We start from the raw sequence: 21,510 nt of genomic DNA on the forward strand, positions 1-21,510 counted from the left end.
GAGGACTCCTTCGTTAGCGGCGTCGGTGACGGTGACGTTATCGACGATGGCGTGGATGAACTCGGCTCCTTCGCCTAGGCCCGTGTCAACAGATACCTAACATCGTCTGATTTGTTGGTGTGCAGACAACCAGCAAGGGGGTGAAAGCGGCATACAGCTAAGGAGAGAGAGAGGTTTTGGAGACGGCTGATGGTGTCGGTAGCGGTGGGGGGATTGGAGAAGAGAAGGCCCCATTGGATGTAGGAGGTGTTGGAATTATGTCTTTGATTCTTTGTAGAACTTCATGAGAATTAGATAGGATTAGAGATCTATCATGATTAGGAGTTTGAGTTGCATCATAATTAGGAGTTTGAATTTTATTCTAATTAGGAAGTTAGGCTAGAGATATGGTTTTGGCTTTCCTATATATATTCTTCTATTGTTGGAAGAAAAACTAAGAAGAAGAGAGTAGAGAGAAGATGTAGTAGAGAGAGAGAGCCAATATTCTTGTAATCTAGGGTTAGCAGATGGCGTAGCCTGATTCAAGAATATTGTGCGAGAGGTGAGGGTTTCGTGATCTTTATCCGTGCAAAAGATTACAAGGAGTGGGTTATGTATGTGAGGTTGAGAGATTGAGAGACAAGAGTTGAGTGACTCCTCTTGTAGTTCTCCCTGATACATAGTGAATTTCTCGTATTGTTGCCCCGTGGACATAGGTTGAAGTTGGTCGACCGAACCACGTAACTCCCGGTGTTCTTTTTTCCTTGATTGTGATCGTTTTATATCTTGTTGATTGTGGGTTGGCTTCGGAGTTGCACATATTGTAGTAGGCAGGAAAAGTGAAATTCCCCGACAGGGGGTTGATAAGCAAGCTAAGGTCCAAGGAGTTAGATGGAGATTTTGGGCCTCGGTGGGTTCTGGTAATGATGGTGGGGGTTCTCGATCGTGGTTCTTGGTAAGTGATGAACTGTTTTTTGGGGTGAAGCCATAGCTGAGGAAGGAAGAAGGCTGAAGGGGACTAGGGGAGATATTGAAGAGGCTCATTGTGTTTTATTTGGTTGAGGACAGAAAGTAGCCGAAGCAAAAAAAATTATGTTGTATTAGCTGTTGTTTGTACAAGTTTCAGATTTTAGTGGGGAAATGAGGCCATTTGTCAATTAACGGACAGTTTTCACGGGGCGCTTGCAATTTCATTGGCGCGCTGCAAGGGAAAGAGAAACGGAGACGGAAGGCTAAGTTCGTAAATTAGAAGAAGGCCCAAAACTAACCTCACTCTCCACTCTCAGTCTCAGCTCCTCCTCTCAGCGTCTCCTCGTCGCCGACGGTCGAAACAGAGCAAAAGAACTCCTCCCTTTCTCTCTCTCTAAAATATTCATTTTTGACGGTTTTTAACGGGGTTTTGTTTTTGATAAATTTTTTCTCGCCGACTCTAATCCAATGATCGAGACAAAATCAAACCATAAAAATGCAATCTTTAATTTCTCCCGCCTCCTCAACTCGCAGCGCCACCTCTCGCCACGCTCTCAGACCACCCCAAAACCCTAACCCTAACCCTAATTTGTATTCATTTGTATTTTTTGATTAAATTTCTTATCTCAAACCCTAATCCAATGATATAAAGCAAATTAAACAGAGACCTTAAAACCCTAATCCCCGTAAAAATGCAGTCTTTACTCTCCCGCTCTCCTCCCGCGCTCCCATCGCTCCCTCACTCCACTCTCTCCTACCTTCCTCAAAATCCTAACCCTAACCCTAGCCCTAATCCATACGATCTAATGAAGGAGACCCAATCGAAATCCTCACCAACTCTGGTCCGCTCCTTCTCCCAACCCCAGCCGCCATAATTCCCCAACCTCGCCGGCTTCCTAAAGAAGTTCGACTCGGATCCTCGCCTACAGCGCTCCGTCGCCCATCACACCGCCTCCTTCCCCCAAAATGCGCCATCGCCTCCCCCACCTCGCTCCCTCCTTCCCTCAGCCTCGCCGTCACCCTCTCCGGCCCACCGCCCCACCCTTGGGGCGCCGCCACCCACCTCCTCCTCCGCTCGCCGGCGGACCCACCGTCGACGAAACCCATCTCCAAGCGGAAGTTCCTCGAGAACCTTCGCACTGCTCCGCCCCCTTTTCAGGATCGAGTCGTACAAGAGCTGCTACTGTTGATCCTCGAACCGATATTTGAGCCCAAGTTCTCGCCCAAGTCTCATGCTTTTCGCCCCGGGCGAAGTGCGCATACTGTGATTAGGACTATTAGGAGTAACTTTGCAGGGTATCTTTGGTTCTTGAAGGCGGATATTACAGACATTGCTGATAATTTGGATTCGGATGTTATCATGAGTTGTTTGGAGAGGAGAGTGACTTGTAGGAAAGTTTCGGGTTTGGTTAGATCCGCTTTAAAATTGCCCGTTAGGGTTGTTGATAAGGGAGAGGAGGAGAAGGATAGGTTGACGAAGAAGAGGTTGAAGAGGAAGGTTTTGAGGAGGAAGAGGAAGAAGAAGGTTTTGAATGAGAATGAGCCGAAGCCGGATCCTTATTGGTTGAGGACGTTCTTTAGTTTCGCGCCTAAGGAAGCGGAGTGGGTACCTGAGTATGGGCATTGTGGGATTTTGAGCCCGTTACTTGCGAACGTGTGTCTTGATGAGCTGGATAAGTGGATGGAGGAGAAAATTGAGAAGTATTTTAGGCCTTCGAAGCTTGATGCAATATGGAAGGAGTCTATGGATGAGGGTTGTCATAATCCCGCTTGGCCTGAGTTTGTGCCTTCGAGTGGGAGGGAAAAGACCAGGAGAATGGATTATGTGAGATATGGATCTCATATCTTGATTGGGCTTCGTGGGCCGAGAGAGGATATGGTGGAGATTAAGAATGAGCTTGTTGAGTTCTTGGAGAGTAAATATGGATCAAAATTGGACAATTCAAAAGTTGAGATTGAGCATGTAACAAGGGGGATTGAGTTCTTGGATCATGTAATATGTAGACGAGTGATTCACCCGACACTTAGGTACACTTCAACCGGTGGCAAAATTGTGAGTGAGAAAGGTGTAGGAACTTTGCTCTCAGTGACTGCAAGCTTGCAACAGTGCATAAGACAGTTTAGGCGCCTAGAGCTCGTAAAGGGAGATAAAGATCCTGAGCCATTGCCATGTATACCTATGCTTTATGCAGGACAGGCTCATACCAATTCACAGATGAACAAGTTTCTTGAAACTATGTCCGATTGGTTCAGATATGCAGATAACAGAAAGAAAGTTGTTGGCTTTTGTGCCTATGTCATTAGAAGCTCTCTAGCCAAGCTCTATGCTGCAAGGTATAGATTAAAGTCTCGAGCAAAGGTGTATAAGATCGCCGCCCGTGACCTCAGTAGGCCATTGATAGAGAGTACGAGGAATGATGCTCCCGAGTATTCTGATCTTCTGAGAATGGGGCTTGTTGATGCCATTGATGGTGTTCAATTTTCCCACATGTCATTGATACCGTCATGTGATTATACTCCATTTCCTAGGAATTGGATACCTGAACATGAGCAGGTGTTGAGGGAGTATATCAAACTGCAAGATCCTAAATTCTTTTGTGAATTGCATAAGTCTGTGAAAAGGAAAGAATTAAGTTTGCCTCAGGATGATATCGCGAAGATTGTTTGGCATTACAAGGTTTGTGGGGTTCATAGTAGTAAACCTCGTAGGAAAATTCAAAATCTTGAGAATTTTGATGAGGTTCCCAATGATAACAAAATTGGTTATGTTGTTGTATAGTTGAATCGGCATTAGTTTGTTATACCATAACCTTTGCATTTAGTTCACAATGTGAGTTGCATTATGATGCGTGTGCTCATTAGTAGAATGGAGAAACATGAAAGATTAAGGTGGAGTCAAGAAACAAACAGACAAGAGGCAAGTTCCTCCAGAAATTCATCTCTGTAACCTAGCTCTCCATTTAATTTATACAAGTCTATAGCACTACGCTTAACTCTGCATAATCTTAATCTCTAAGGGGGGTTACTATGCTGCAATGCAGGCCACAGACTTCATGGCTCATATCCGCCTATAATTTCAGGTTGGTTCTACCAGATAAAGTTCCTTGTTCTAGAGCGATGCTGTTGATAGTACCATCTTTACAAAATGCAGTAGTAAACAAACTTCAAATTAATTTAATAATTTTAAAATATCCAGTGTCTCCTTATCTGCAGTGAATGCTAACAATTTTGGCCTCTGGTTGCTCAAAGGTAATTTTATATTTGGTTCTATTTCTTTCTATGAACTTATGCATCAATAAAGAAGCAGTAACAAAATATTTCCTGCCAACTATACTATTTTGGATGTTATCGGAGCTTGTATTACCTAGTAGTTCGTTTTTTTTCTAATTTTTTGGCTTGCATCAGGATGACCACAGATATCACTATTATACATTTTCCTTGCTCCAGAAAAATTAAATTTACTCCTTGATACAATATTCTGAAGATTAAACTTCCAAGCATCATATAATTAATGTTGCACAATCATTTCAGGGAGAGAATCAATTTGAAACAGTGGTATTTGCTTCCATGATTTCTGCAGTAAAAGTATTAAAGCAAACTTTGATTGCGTCAACCCTGACCTGCAGTGGGGATCTTTTTAACCGATATATCATTTCAGGTACGTTCAGATTGTTCCCAGAAATTTTTTTGGGTATAATATAATTTTGAAGAGTTTATAGAGGGTTGTTAGCCTGGCAACTGTAATAAACGATGTTTCATGTACATGCCTTCCACATTCTTGCTATTATGGCCACATGATGTATAAGACATTTACAACTGTACTTCTGAAAAAAGGTGTATATTGCTTTATCTAACCTTGCTTAATGTGACGAGATAAATCAACCATGATTTTGGATCTGAAACCATAAACTATGAAGCACGGATTCACCCCCGGAGGCCACGAATCCGTGTCCGACACGAATCGGACACGGATTCGTGCACGACACGTGTACGACACGTGTCGGACACGGTCAATCCATGTCCGACACGGGTCAATGGTCAAACTAAGGTGGACACGGTCAAACGGGGTTTGGGACACGGCTAGGATACAGCGGAACCAAAGAAAAAAAAAACGGATGAAGAAACACGTAAACCCGAAACCCAAACTCAAACCCAAACCCAAACCCCCAAACTAAACCCTAATTTTCACTTACCTGACGCCGACGCCGTCACAACTCACAGCTCTCTTTGGATCCCTCGTCCTCGTCGCTCCCTGAAAATCACTGATTTCGTCCTCGACGCTCGACCCTCGACGAAGATCTCCTCGTCCTCGACCTCGACGAAGATCTCCTCGTCCTCGACCTCGACGCTCGACGAAGACCTCGACGCTCGACGAAAATCACAGGTCAATCTCTCTCAGTCTCTCTCTCGATCTTTCTCTCTCTCTGGATCTGAGTCTCTCTCGATCCTCGACCTCGACGCTGCCACAAATCCGTAGTCTCTCTCTCAATCTCTCTTATTCTCTTTCTCTCTCCTTTTCTCTCTCAGTCTCTCTCTCAATCTCTCCTCTCCGAGTCTCTCTCTGAATCGTTCTCTCTTTTCTGTTCGTCTCTCTCTCTGTCGATCTCTTCATCTCTCTTATTCTCCTTTTCCCTCTCAGTCTCTTTCTATCTCTCAATCTCTCCGTCCCTCTCAGTCTCTCTTATCTTAGTTTTTTTTTGTTTTGAAAAAACTATTTTTTTTTTGTTATGTCTAGTCTCAGTCTCTCTCTTATCTCAGTCTCTCTAACTTGATTCATTGATGTGTCTAGTAAGCATTGGGAAATTTGTCCATTTTCTATACAAATGAATCTGCAGTGAACATTCATTGATGTGTCTAGTAAGCATTGGGAAATTTGTCCATTTTCTATACAAATGAATCTGCAGTGAACGTTATTGTGTTTTAAACATTCTAAACTATAAATACAAATAACTTGTTACTCTCAATTGTCCATTTTCTTCATGTTAATTTCAAATGATCATTTTGTCAATACGCATGTGAAGGGAAGAAACATTAAAAATGTTTGAATATTTAATTTATATCAACACCTTCGAATATTTTTCTGCAATGGCACGATGTCTACATGCAAGTTTCCTCTTGTTGGCAATTGTTAGTCAATAATAATATTACGTTCACACATTTGCATTTATCACATAAGTTTACTTCTCTCTTGTTGGTAAGTTTCCTCTTGTTGGAATTTATTCTCTCTTTTTTATATGTACACCAAGTAAAACAAGAACCACATCCTAATTAGAAAATATGAATACAATTTGAATATACATATTTAATGAATGAATTATGAATATTTATTTTGGTAGCTGTGTTAGAAAATTTGATTGATCATTCATCCTTGCTCGTTGCTACTTAATTTCAAGTATTATCTGTAAAAAGGAAAACAAAGTCAGTGAGCAACAACTTATTAGTTTAGATTGTTAGTTGAATTTTATAAATTTTTCTATATATAATAATAATTTGAAAAAAAATTCCTCGCCGTATCCTCGTATCCTATTTTTTTGGATTTTACCGTATCCCGTATCCGTGTCCGTGTCGTATCCGTGTCCCGTATCCGTATCCGTGCATCATAGACCATAAATAATCTATCATCAAACTAATGAAGGTTGGTAGTAGATGATGTGGTACATTATGGGAAATGATTCTATAACATGATCAATTTTTATAGTCTTCTCTGTGGCATTTTTCCTACACGAGTTAATATAATGAACAAAATATATTTAGGATGACCTAAAATAGTGACTATACTAATTACTATTGTAATCGCTCGTCCTGCCACCGTGATAATCATAACTGCTGTGCCTCATCACCTCATTATTTTTTTTATGGAATTTCATTTAAATTTCTTCGTACTGCAACCAAATGTTATGAGTCTTCTAAAAGTTCACTTTTTAACAATCTTGTAGGATTAACAAATGGAGCAGGCGTTTTAACTGTAAATAAATGCAATTCTTGATTATTATAGTTAAAAAGATATATTCAATAATACATTTTATCAGTTTTTGGTGGAGTTTTCGTTTATGCTTCCTACAATATATATCCTTCATATTTGGAAATATTGCTTATTTAGTCACTTTGAGGTCCACAAAATAATGTTATTATGTTGTCTCCAAATTTGTTTCTAGTGGAAGAGCAAACTCGAAGCTTCTTCATGATGGATCATTTTGTTTGTGCTCTGATTTGGACCTGACTATGTCCCGGTTATTGGTTGCTTGCTTCGTGATTCATGGATACAATACATGCAGATGATGTAGAAAAATAATATATCCTGAAACTCAATGTAAGTGAGCTTTAAGAAATTTAATGCAAGTTGGAGGTCATTTTTTATTGATTTATATCAAGGATAGAGTATAGATTTATGTCAAGGATAGTCTTTTATTAAGTTTCTTTGATATTAAGAGGTGCATGTGCTTGTGAAGATGATGGTCTTAAATAAGTATGAAAATAGAAGTTTGTTGTAGTAATGGCTCTTTAATCTGCTGCTGAGATTGTCTCATATAAGATAATTAAAATGATCCGTGGCCAGATAAGAATTGGTTAGCTCAAAATGATAAGGATGAGATTAAGTTACACTATCAAATTGGCAAAACTTATAATAATTGAAAAATATGAATATTCAAGCAATTCAGACTTATAGACTAAATGAATGCCAATTATTCGAGATGGATTTAGATGAATAACAGTGACAGAAAGGGACAAGAGAGAAGTGAAATGAAAGTTTGTCTGCCCATCAATGCTTGTTCTGCGGAAAGTTAGTGACAATTAAATGAACCATGAATGAGCACAAAGTAGGTGTAATTACAAAACAATATTCAAGAATTGATAAAGTTGTTTAACATCTAACAAACTAATTTGGTTGTTTGGAATTTTAATCCCCACTTGTCCTCATAACTTAGGTCGGAATTCTCTACATCACTTGGTATAGGAATTTCCTATATCCAAGCTAGCAGCCAGTAATAAGATACCATATGACCAGAAAATAAAAAGGTTGGAATTTTACCATTATCATTGGTAACAATAATTAAGTTATATTTTAGCTTATTTTTCTTTAAACGACCAACACTCTTATCTTTATCTTTCTCCTAAACTTGCAATAAACTTCTGCTTGATTTCTTTGGTTTCATACTATTTGTTTTGAATCTAATTGTTGTTTAAAACATACAGTCTGAATATCGGATTCAAAAAGAAATAGTTGAAGTAGTCTACTAAATTCTCTTTAAAATGCTTATGTAATAAAAAGGTTGCATTAATTACCTGTTTAGCACTCGTATGTAGCTATTAGCTTGAATTATTTTCTTAAATATTTAATGAAAAAAAATATGCTTAGAACTACATTCTTGCATTGCACATAGAGTTGTGTAATGGATGCATTCAATCTTATGAGTGTAATTCATGAGGAATATACTAAACATTATAAGTGTTAGATTTAAAATGAATCATAAATATTTATTTAGTGATAGACGATTGCGAACTAAAAATATTATCTCCGGCCAGTTTTTGACAGTGGAGAAGATCCTAATCCTTATTTTGACACCCTTGCGACTCCTTATTCATCAAGACAAGCAAACACATTCACTATCACACACACATACTTAATTACTTACCACACACAAGTTCACCCTCCTCACTTCCCTCCTTCCTCATCCGCTAACTCCTCCTCGAACACTGCTACCGGAAGTGACTTCGATAGCCCCAATGCCGACTTGAATGTGATCATCCCGGGATCCCTTTTGTGTATAAAAAACTCCGAAATCGTCATCCAAACAAACATTTCTTTGCTCTTTACCCCAGTCATCCTTCTCATCCCCCAGTCCTCTATGAATGCTGTGACCTCCTGCCCATAGGAAGTGAGTTGGCCGATCTTCTTGTTTTTGTGTGTGGTAGCCTTCTTTAGTCGCATCCATACGAAGCCGGTCGATTGATTGTAGCCGACCTCATCGAGGTCAACGGGAGGGAGGAGGCCCCTAGGGAGGTGGAATTTGTCGTGGAGTTCAAGAGCCTTTTGCCTGCAGAGGGCTGCACCCGTGTAGACCTCCGCGCCAGGGCGGTGGGACTCGATTATTGATCTTGTGTCCATCGACGACATTATTCTTGTTTGTTTTTTTGGTTTTTCGTTTCGTTGTTTAAAAATGGGAGAGGCTTTAGATGTATATATATATATATATAGTGCATGCCGTAGGGTCATTTCTGTAATTGTTAGCATTCCAAGTTGTGGACTGGCTAAATTGCTATGATTATTAAGGAAAACTTGGTAAAGCATAGAGAAAAGAAAGTAATCAATTAAATATGACTTTTTTATAATTGATTTGACTAAAATTTACTTTGTTTAAGATGTATTATGAAATATAGCTTAATTCTATGTTATGTATGAAAGAAAATATTGAACAAAAACTATTTTCCATAGAACTCTAGAATATAATACATATACACTAATTTTTACGTATCATGAGAGTTTTTTTATTAAATAATACCGCACATACCTGATGTTATTTGATACGATCTCACTTCTTTCACTTGAGTTCAGTTATAGTCTAGAAAGATTACTCTAATATTAGATCCTAGTTGGGAAAAATCATATGCAAAAGATCATTTAATATTATTTGTAGGTGTCGTTAATTTAGTGATCATGTACACATAACTGAGGTGACAAATTATAGTTTAATCAGTACGTGAAGTAACACTTACTATTTCTATGTCAAACTTTGTTTGTGTACTCCTACTTTGGTTTCAATATCATTGCATTAAACGAGTGAATTTGTTAACTAGATTTATTTAGATTTATTTTCTTTTATATTTTTATTATTTCTCTACTTATTAAATCATCTTGTGATACTTCGAACTTCAGATTTTCTTGTGTAGCTATTATTAGTCATTTTTCTGTTTGATTTAATCGTTATTAGATAATATCAGAGGTACCTACCAACTACATTTGGTCAAATCCATATATGCTAAAAATCCAATTTGGTATGGTTGATACATATGAGTATCAATTTGATAATTTATATTTCAAAGTTATGAAAGTTATGTAAATTTTGTTAGAACTTGAGGATCCCGTAGTATTTCTGAGAACGAATGTAAACCTTAGCTAATAGATTTTGATTTCTTATTGTTGTATCAAAATAATTTGTATCAAGTAGAGGGCTTAATAAGGAAACTTTTCATTGGCTATAAAGAGGGACGTAGTTGGAAGAATATCCATTCATTCTGCAAGTTAGATCTTAGAGGGGAAAGTCATGGGTTTGGCATTCTATATAGACCATACTGTTGCGATAACTGACTGAAAACGACTTTACACAAGGGCCTTGAGATTCTAGTCTATTAGCTAATACCAGTTCACAGTCTGTATTTTATAATGAAGCCAATTGTAGCTTCAACTGTACAAACTTTATATTTCTACAACTCGAAGGCATATAGTCTGTGTTATCTGTGGGAAAACTTTGGATGGTGGGAGACTCTTAAGGTTATTATTCAAGCAATCACAGGGTGTATCAAACTCAAATACTGTCATGTTTTGATTGAAGATGCGCACTATGCTAGATTCTATTCAATCAGTTAGCTTTTATAGAAAACACAATACAGCTCCATATTTCGTAGCAATTTTTGCAAGGATAAAACTGACATATTTCGTAGCAATTTTTGCTAGGATAAAACTGAGTCTTTTTCCTCGCATAAGAGAACTATGTGGGATTGGTGGGATGTCATTTCAGTTGTCAAGTTTTGGAGATATTTGAGTTATGTTTGCAATTTTGAAGGAAAAGAGTGCATGTCTTTCATTTGGTGTGATAAAATGATGATGACTTTCATTGTTTAGATTGATACTGTTGATAAGTTGTACTGAACTCTTAACTGAGAAAATGGTAAAGAAAGGTGAATGTTATTATATTAGTGCTTCCAATTTAACCAAAGTTAAGGCCAGTGGGAATCGTGTTTGTTATATTCCAGCAACATGCGTACAGTGACCTTTTTATCATTAATCAAATCTCAATAGTTTGTATGTTGGAAGTTAGAACGACGAATAATGATATAAAGGGACAAGGGAATGCATTGAAAGAGAAGTTTTTCGATTCATGAGTGTTTTTTTTTTTGTTTAAGTTGACTAGATTTTGTGCTAATTAAGTGATGCAAGTGGTCTAGTAAGCTAGAGAAGGACAAGCATCCTTGTCTGGTTGGTTGTTAGCTGTCTTTTTTATGGAGTCGTACACCTATGCTTTATGCAGGATAGGCTCGTAGCATGTCTTTCATTTGGTGTGATAAAATGATGACGGTTTTCATTGTTTAGATTGACATTGTTGATAATTTGTACTGCACTGTAGCTGCAGCCTGCAGCAACGTGTATACAGTTAAAGGCTCATGGGAATGGTTTTTATGTTAATGCAGCAACATGTATACAGTTTACTTCTATCCTTTAATCAGACGTCAATAGTTTGTATATTTGAAGTTGGAATGACGAATAATGATAGAAGGGGACAAGGGAATTATTTGAAACTGAAGTTTTTCTACTCATAATTGTCTTTCCTGTTTCTGTTGACTAGATTTCGTGCTCATTAAGTGATGCATGTGGTGTAGCAAGCTAGAGAGGAACGAACTTCCTTGTCTGGTTGGTTGTTATCTATCAATATTTTTGAGCCGTACACCTATGTTTTATGCAGGACAGGCTCTAACAATTCCCAGGTGGACAAGTTTCTCGAGACTATGGCAAATTGGTTCAAATATGCATGCAACCAAAAGAAAGTTGTTGGCCTTTGTGCTGATGTCATAAGGAGCTCTCGACCAAGCGTTATGCTGCAAAATATAGATTAAAGTCTCGAGCAAAGGTGTATAAGATATCCCCCATGGCTTCAGTCAGCCGTTGACAAAGAGCACGAGAAATGATGCTTCCGAGTATTCTAAACCAATGCAGATTAGATGATGCTAATAACAGTATTCAATTTCTTGTATGTCATCGATACCATCAGATAATTTTACTTCATTTCCTAGGAATGTAGTATTTGACCATGAGTGGGTTTTGAGAGAGTATATCAAATTGCAAGATCCTACCGGAAGTCTGTAAAGCTGCAAGAATTAAGCTTACCTCAGAATGTCATATTGAAGACTGTCTGGAACTACAAGGTTTGTGGGGTTCATGGTAGGGATCTTTGTTGATGTTGAGAATTTTGATGAGGTTCCCCAGTTATAAGAAAATTGGTTATGTTGTGTAGTTGAGTAAGCATTGCTTTGTCATACAGCATATAAATTTCATTATGTGAAATTGTGAATTATATTATGATTTCTTTGCTCCTCAGTACAATGGAGAAGCATGAAAGATTAAGGTGAAGATAGCAGCAAATGTAATGATTGTTGTTTGAGCAAAAGGTAAGCTTCTCCAGAAATTCATCTCCATAACATATATTCCAATTTAAATTATCTGTGTCTATTAAACATTGCCCTTAACTCTCTGACCTTTCTTTCTAGGATGTTACTGTGGTGTATTGCTGGACAAAAACATCAGAGCTCATTTACACATGTAATGTCAGGTTAGTTAAAACAATTTCTCAATGAATTTAATATTTTTGAAATATTGAGTGATCTTCCCCATCTTTGCCAAGGTTGTTCCAATCTTGGGCCTATATTTTGTTTCCAATCTTATTTTTAACTTATACAATAATTAAGGAAAAAAAGAAACAAAAGATTTCATGTCAGATGCTCCTGTCAACTATATAATTTGAATGGCAGAGGAGTTTGTCTCACCTCGTATTCTTGTTTTTCAATTTTTAGCTTTCATCAGGATCACAGCAGTCATCACTAGGTTACACTTTTACTAGATCTAGCTTTAGAATAGTATTTATTCTAACTACAATATTATGAAGGTTGAACTTCAAAGCATCCGATGATTCTTATTTTCTTTCGTTTCAGGGAGACGATTCACTTAAACCAATTATCTTTGCTCCCATGATTCCCACTATAAGAGCATTGAGGCAAACTTCAATGCGTGGAAAATGAATTGTCGTTAGGATTTTCTCAATTCAGTTTATCATTTCAGGTATTTTCAGTGTACGCTGATCCTCAAGAAAAACAGAAATTTTGATAATACAAATTTGAAAAGTTCACAAAGATTGTTGACCAGAATATTATTTCAGACCAAATGATTGTGTGTGAAATAGTCTTCTCATTATGTTCCATTATACAATTCGTGATCAACGTCTTCCACATTCTTCCTTTCTCATAATTATTGCCATATGTTTCTTTAAGACCTTTGTTATATTGCCTATGCCGAGTTCGCTTAATGTGATGAGAGAAATAAATTTATGCCTGTGGATATGAACTCAAGAAAAAATCTCCATCATCAAATGAATGAAGTAGTTAGTGGATGATGTCTCACAACATGGCAAATGACAAGGATGTCTATAACATGGTTGATGCTTTGATAATTTTCTCTATAACATTTTTTCTACATAGAGTTAGTATAATGAAGAAAAATATTTTGGGTGACCTATTAGTAATAACATACTACTGTTGTGAACTTTCATCCTGTCAATGTAATATTCATCGCAGTTGTGCCTCCACAACTTAGCTATCACCACTTTCGTGATCCTATGAAGCTTCCTCTAAATTGCTTTAGGATTAAGTGATTAACAAATGGAATTAGTGTTAAACTGCAAACAAATGCAACTCCTGATTATCATGATGAACAGAAGGATATCTTCAGTCATAGTTTCAGGTTTCTGTGATATGTTCTGGTGTGGTAGCGTCCAAGAATCTATGAAACTAAATGTTTAACTTGCTTTCTTGCTTATGCTTTCTTCAATATTTATCTGTCACGTATTGTAGCATTGCTCGTTTAGTCGAAATTATTATTATTATTTTGTATGTTGCATTTTTTGGTCGCTAGCTTTGTGTGATTTATCATCCAAACACAATCTATACTATTATTCTGAAGCAGTTCCAATTGGAGATGACACTTGGCAAACCAAAAAAAAAGAAGAATATTTCATTTGGGTGGAATTTCTCTATGTGCAGCCCGCTAGACTATACTTGATTTCATTTGGTTTGCTCGGGGGATCCAGCAGGGGGATCCGTTAGGACCTCTGTTGTTCGCACTCACGCTTCACTCGTTGATTCTTCGAGTGCAGGAAGAATGCAAGTTGGCTCTTCAGGCTTGGTATTTGGACGATGGGTCCTTGATCGGGGATACATTGGAGCTTGCTAAGGCATATAAGATGATCGAGACTGAAGGCCCAAGGCTTGGGTTGGACCTCAATGTCACCAAAACTGAATTATTCTGGCCCTCCCCGGATCCTAGGAGTTTGATGGAGGGGTTGTTTCCCTTGAATATCAGTCGGCCTCGCGATGGAGTGGGGCTTTTAGGTGGAGCAGTTAGCGTGGAGGAGGGGTTAGCAGCGAAGAGGGTGGCTAAGGCGACTCAGTTAATGGGAGCGCTAGGCCAACTTAGGGATCCTCAGTGCGAGCTCGTCCTTTTGAGGGCTTGTGTAGGTTTGTCCAAGTTGTATTTCGCCTTGAGGACTTGCCCGCCACAGCTCTTTGCTCAGGCGGCGACTCAGTTCAATATTGTGCTTTGGAGGTCTGTCGAGAGCATTGTCACATCCAAAGGCCCAGGCTTCGGGGATCTCCAATGGAGGCTGACCTCTTTACCTATCAAGGCGGGTGGGTTGGGGGGTCTACGCAGCGGTCGATGCTATACAGTTTTCATTTGTGGCCTCGCGGATTCACTCCATCGAGCTCCAAGACCACATTTTGAGAGGTTGTGGTGATGTTTCTTTAGGTGAGCATTTTACTTCCGCCCGGGTTTTTCTTCAAGCCAAGCTACCTGAGGTTGACCTTCTTCAAATCACCACTAAAGGGTCTGTCCCCCCAAAACCAATGCATTACTTAGCAAATATTTTTTTTGGTGGCGTTTGTAGAGATCTATCGATGGAGTTTGACCTGTCAGAGAGGCAGGTTGCGATTGTTGGGTGCCTACGGGCAAAGCATGCCCATGATTTCTTGTTGGCCACACCTATTAAGGGATTGGGGCAGCGTATGACCCCGGGGGAGTACCAGGCCATCCTCAAGTATAAGTTGTTGGTTCCTTTGTTCGTGGATGGGACAATGTGTACAGTTTGTCGTAGGACGCCGATGGATACTTTTGGAGAGCATGCCATCCACTGTCAGAAGCAGCCGGGGTTCAAGTACAGGTACGACTTAGTCAGAGATGTCTTGTATGATATCCTCCGAAGAGCAGGGATCCCATCCAAGAAGGAAGTGCCGGTCAAATTCCTCACTCCTCCTGGAGAGGCTAGATCTGCTTTAAGGTCGGCAGACGTTCTTGTCTACAGTTGGAGCGGAGGGAAGCACGCTTGTGTTGATCTTACGGGGGTGTCTCCGTTGGTGGGGTTTGGTAATGGAGTGTTCACGGTTGGGCATGCAGCGGATAGGGCGGCAGAGGCAAAGATGGGCAAACATGATCAAGCTTGCAAGGACAACCACCATAGTTTCATCCCGTTCGCGTTCGATACGTTTGGTTATCTTGCAGCTGATGCAATGGAGTTTCTCAGGAGGGTACAAAAATTCATGAATAGGAATGTGCCGACAGCAGGATCAGCTGAGTACGTGTTTCGTCGGTTGGATTTTGCAATTCAGAAAGGATTAGCGGCGCAGCTTGTTGCCCTCTTGTCATCATCACATGTGTAATATTTTGGTTTTGCTCTTATAATAAAGGAAATAAAATAATATAAAACAAAAAGAAAAAGAAAAAAACTCTTTTCCACTTTACAGATCCCAGGAATCCAACGGCTCATCTTCCCTCAGTTATTGAAATCTTTTTCTTGTGCCCCCTCTTTCTACTCTCTCTCTCTCTCAAGAAAACTCTATACAGATGAATTATTCTCTCTGTGATGTGCTATAAAATGCTCAATATTTTCTTTTTATCCCCCCTCCTTTAACTATTCTTTCTTTAATTTTTAGATCGAAATTGATTTTCTAGGGTTTGGTCGTTGACTATAGTTGCTTTCTTGGTCCCAAATTTTCTACAATTTGCTTCCCTTTTTTAAAATCTAATTCTTGCTCTATCGAACTATGGTCTTCTTCATTTCTCCTCACCATCCTCAACTCCGTATTCCCTCTTTGAACAAATAAAAGCCCTAGAAATCTCATTAGCGATTTCTACTCGAATAAATAAGCAATGGGAATCTAAAGCCTACCTCGTGATTGGTTAGAGCAAGCTCTCTTCTCCTATTCAGAGACTGGGCACCTTGACTTCACCGTTATTTTTGGCCAGCAAGCTTGGTAGGTCTACAATGTAAGCACAATAGCTAATTCGTTTTTAAATTTCTTCTTATTGAAAAGATTGGTCTTTTCCCCTAGTGTTAAAGCCCTGATTTTCATTTTTTTCCAATCCAAATTATTTGAACAGTAGAACTTTATCGTGAATGGATAATTGTCTGCATATGATCGGATAGCATATGATGATGATGACGATAATGACCATGGTCTGCACATATGCATGGGTCGTATTGCCTATACTGGTTGATGCGATTTCCTTGAACAATTAAAAGATCATTTTTGTGACACATTGATATGCTGTGTTTAATTAGGAGATGTGAATTATTCTTATTATCCCTTTTAATCATTTTCCATGGTAAGATTTTTATCTTAATAATTATGTGGTGTTTTGATTAGGAGATAACATGCCCTGATCTGTTGTGATCGATCAATAACTATGCTTGACTACAAATTTTTTGCATTAATTTTCAGGAAAATTTAACAGCAAGGAGGAGCTAATTGCAGTCTCTAAGACCCAAGGTCCAACATCCGTCATTCCTCTTATTTGATCAGTGCTAACATGACACTACAATACACAAATGGGCGGTCTCTTCAATAGATGCTCATGTCGGCATAGTATGCACTCTTGGCACAACTATTGTGACAAAGTAATTTTCATCCGGTGGAGTCACTGAATCAAAAAATTTCTTGCCTATAAAGTGGGTATTTGTTTGAAGAATCAATAAATTGTTAAAGCTATAAGATCTCAGATGGGAAATCCACGAGTTTTGCGTTGTATTTTGGCTTTTGGTTTTGATAATTGATTGAAAATGGCCCCGTACCTGAGAACTGGTCTACTTTTATCTATAATTAAGCAAATCAGAGCTCAACGGCATGTGGTGTATGTTCTTGCCCCACATAACTAAGGGCGCCCGCATCTATTTTGATTTGATTAAGTGACGTGTTTTCTTTTATTAAAGAGCATTGATATCGTTGATAACTCCTACTGAAATCTAACAGCGTAAAATGGTAAAGGGGCATGATTTACTCCTCTTACCATCGTTCTTAAATAATGTCTATTTCCGATTTGTGACATCATATAACCTAACCCTTTGCGTTAGTATTTAATTTAGTTGTGGAGACGTGCAATGTACTACAGTAGTGTAGCCCTTTGTACCTACCCTTTTTTTTAAGCGCTTGCCCCTCTGAATCTTAGATTTGATACTTTATTGCCCGAGAGGGAAATGCCGGTCTTTTTTCCAATTAGACGAAAGGTGATAGGCTCTTTTTTGGACGAATTTTCTAAACCAATCTATTTCCACATTTAATCCCCAAAAAGACATGTTTTGAACTTATTTTCAAAAACCGATTTGGTTTCAGCCCTGGCGTTGAAACCAGGTCGGTTTTTGAAAAAAAAAAAATTCCGAAACTTCGCGGGAGTTCAACTCCTGTGAAGTTTCATAGTTCAAAAAAAAAATTGAACTATGAAACTTTACGGGAGTCGAACTCTCGTGAAGTTTAGCAGCTTTACTAAACTTCACGGGTGTTCAACTCCCATGAAGTTTCGGAAGCTTTTTCAGAAAACCGACCTGGTTTCAGCGCCAAAGCTGAAACCAGGTCGGTTTTTGCAAATAAGTTTAAAACAGGTCGCTTTTTGGGATTAAATGTTCAAATAGGGTGGTTTTAAAAATTTGTCCGCTTTTTTTCCTAATTAAAACCAAAGGCAAAAGGTAATTTATAATTGTGTGATACTTATGGGTAGACGTCCTCTTAAACACTAGGAAAATATAGTTTGTAAAGTATAAACTAATACATCATCAGATTACATTGTATGTACCTACGTAACCCTAATCACAATTCGAAGTTAGAGCAAAGAATAATGACAGGAAGACAATAAATTATTTGAAAGGGAAGGATTTCCACCTATAAATGCGTTTCCTTGTCGATTTAGTTACGTTTCCTGCTTAATAAATGATCAACAGCAAGAGAGAGAGCGACGGGCGTCCTTGTTAGGTTGGATGTTATCTTTGTAATTTTAAATTGTAACCCTAAAATGCTTGCTATCACAAGTTGAAGCTAAACATCAATGCAGTGCCTTTTTTATTTTTTATTTTTTATTTTGCAAATATATCATCTCTGCACATTCACCTTTCAAATTTGTACACTGGCTCTAAATTTTCGGCCTCTTAAGTTTTCGGCTCCCCATTGGGCCCAGTCAGGCTTCCTTTCTGGACTCTGGTTATTACTTTAGGGGGTGTTTGTTTCAATTTATTTTTGGGATATAGGGTGGATTTTAAGTTTTGGGATGTAAAAAGTGCTTTTTTTGAGTTTTGGTATTCCTTAAACTTTGTTTGTTTCACTTTTTTTTAGGATATTGAATCCCTAAATTATAAAAAAATAATATATTTTTAGGATTTGTGAAATCATCTCTTTTGTTTCAACTTCTTTTTGGGATATAAGGTAGATTACAAGTTTTTTGGGTTTTAGAATTCCATAAACCATGTTTGTTTCAAAACCAATTTTGGGATATTGAGTCCCTAAATAATAAAAAACTATTATATTTTAGAATTTGTGAAATCCTACAATTGAGAGAGGATATAGGTTGGATATTGATGTATTAATGCTTATAATATAAGATTAATATATTAAATATAATATTATAATAATATAATATTTAATATAATACATCTATTCCTTTATAATGGACCCAAGAATCACTGTTCATGCTTTAGTAAATGCTGCAGTAAATTACTGTAGCATTATATATATATAATATATTATATTATATAATAAATAATATATATATATATAATATATATAATATATATATAATATAATTTAATATTATATAATATAATAATATATAATATTAATATAATATAATATATATATAATAATATATATAATATATATTATTTAAATTATATATGTAATATATAATATTAATATAATATATATAATATTATATATATATAAAATTATATATATATATATATTTTATATATATATTATAAATATATTATATATATATATATAATAATATATATATATATAATATATTATCTACATAATATATATATTATATAATCGCGTTCATAGCTGTAGTAAATGCTGCAGTAAATTACTGTAGCAATTAATATATATAATATATATAATATATATATATATTATATATATATATATATATTATATTATACATATATTATATATATTATATATATATATTATAATATTATATAATTATATTTATATATATTATATATAATATTAAATGTATAATAATATAATATATATTTATATATAGTATATATACTATATATTATATATATATATATATGTCATACTTATTATATATATATATCTATTATATATATATACTATATATTATATATATTATATATACTATATATATATATATATATATTAATATATATATATATATATATATATATATATATATAATAATATAATATATACCTACTATATATTTATATATACTATAACTATATAATATAATTATATATTATATATAATAAATACTATTATATATATAATATTATATGTTAATATATTATATATATAGATATATATATATATATACTATATATCATTATATATATTATAATAATATAATTATATCTATAATATAATATATATATAATATATAATATTATATATATAATATATAATATATATAGAAGGACCCAATAATCACTGTTCATGCTGTAGTATTCCAAATCCCAAAATATTATATAATATTATAATAATATATGTTATTAAAATATTATATAATATTATAATATATAATTTATAGTATTCCAAATCCCAAAATATTGATGAAACAAACAAAATATTATAAATTTTGGTATTCCAAATCCCAAAATATTGATGAAACAAACAAAATTTTAGAGATCCCAAAACATGTAAAAAATTTTATGGATTTCAAATTCTATGTTGAAATCCATATCCATAAATTTTGTGATGCAAAACAAACACCCTCTTAAAGTAAAGCATTGCTTCAGTGCTTTGAAATTCATTTTTCTGAAAAGAATAAAAATGGAAAAGCAAAAACTCTCCATCATCCATTAAATCCTCATTCAATTACTCCCAACAACCAAATCTTCACACATATTACTGCTCTAAATCCTATGACACTGGGCCCATTTGGATATGAAAGTATTGGAAGTAAGAAGTAGATTATAGAAGTAACTTTCAAGACTATGAAGTAGGAAGTAGTGAAAATAATATTTTTTTTGTTTGTTTCATATATTTTTTGAAGTAATGGAAGTAGAACTTCTTCCTCTTCATTTACTTCTTTTGTTTGGATAACATTTGGAAATAATACTAGGAAGTAATTAACACATGTTGCTTCCAGAATTTTAAAGCCACGTCACGCTCTTTAATTTGATCTAGCACGGTACAATCGGTTTCATGCCGCTATGACCCCTCGTACTTGAGAACAAGAAGAATCCTTCAACCACATAGCTTCAAAATAAATGTTTACCTCTCGCCTACGATAAGACTCCGAATGACCATAAATTCCTATGAATCTCCAATTTTCCTTATCCCTTGCTCATTTGATTGTAACATCAATGTGGTATTTAGACAAAGAATTAATAGACAAACTGTTGTTGGCCTTTTTGTTTTGATGATGTTTTAACACAATTTACAACTAATATTGTTTGTCTAGTGTTTGTGTTTTTGTATTTATTCTAGGCAAACAATGAGTTAAAGGTTGGATGGACTAGAGCTTTCACGATCATATCCATTGGAGGATCGAAGGAAATATCAGTATGAAGCAATGCAATTCAAATTAAAGATTCAAGTTCAAGCTTCATCCGCAAGTTTACCAAGTCGTGCTAATTAAAGACCTTCATCAAGCTTGGGTATATTTAGCATATGTTTATATTATGCGTGTTTAGTACTTTAAGTTCAATATCATATACACACACATTTTATTGATTTATATATATATATATACATGTTTTGGTTTTCAAGTTTATATAAATATGAAATTACATATTTCATATTTATTGTTTTTATTTGGTTTAGCTTTATAGATATGAAACAAATATACATTCATATACATATTTTATGTTTCTTATATATCATTTTGTTAAATGTATATTGTGCAAAACTTTATTTTTTGTATAATATTGAGTTTTTAGTTTATAGACTTAACAACAATAGTTTATGTATTTAATAAAGTCTATAAAATTGTTTTACAAAGTTTTAAAACTTGGTTTATGTCAAAACATCAAAATTTAAGTATCTCATGTTTTAATATTTTGGACA

The 21,510-nt window shown here is 35.9% G+C and overlaps 2 protein-coding genes across 2 annotated transcripts; one reads left to right on the forward strand and one right to left on the reverse strand.

Annotated features, from left to right (window-relative positions):
• On the forward strand, window positions 906–17,061 carry LOC109846006 (uncharacterized mitochondrial protein ymf11). The gene is made up of 7 exons (XM_020415229.1): window positions 906–927; window positions 1,815–4,606; window positions 7,104–7,258; window positions 11,628–12,330; window positions 12,430–12,491; window positions 12,871–12,997; window positions 16,708–17,061. The coding sequence occupies exons 1-2, from the start codon at window positions 906–908 to the stop codon at window positions 3,725–3,727; spliced, it is 1,935 nt and encodes a 644-aa protein (XP_020270818.1). The 3' UTR covers window positions 3,728–4,606; window positions 7,104–7,258; window positions 11,628–12,330; window positions 12,430–12,491; window positions 12,871–12,997; window positions 16,708–17,061.
• LOC109846007 lies at window positions 8,603–9,064 on the reverse strand. Its single transcript, XM_020415230.1, has one exon. It carries the CDS (start codon window positions 9,062–9,064, stop codon window positions 8,603–8,605), a length of 462 nt encoding a protein of 153 aa, XP_020270819.1.

Source organism: Asparagus officinalis, chromosome 6 (assembly GCF_001876935.1).
Source record: "Asparagus officinalis chromosome 6, Aspof.V1, whole genome shotgun sequence".
Taxonomy (NCBI): Eukaryota; Viridiplantae; Streptophyta; class Magnoliopsida; order Asparagales; family Asparagaceae; genus Asparagus; species Asparagus officinalis.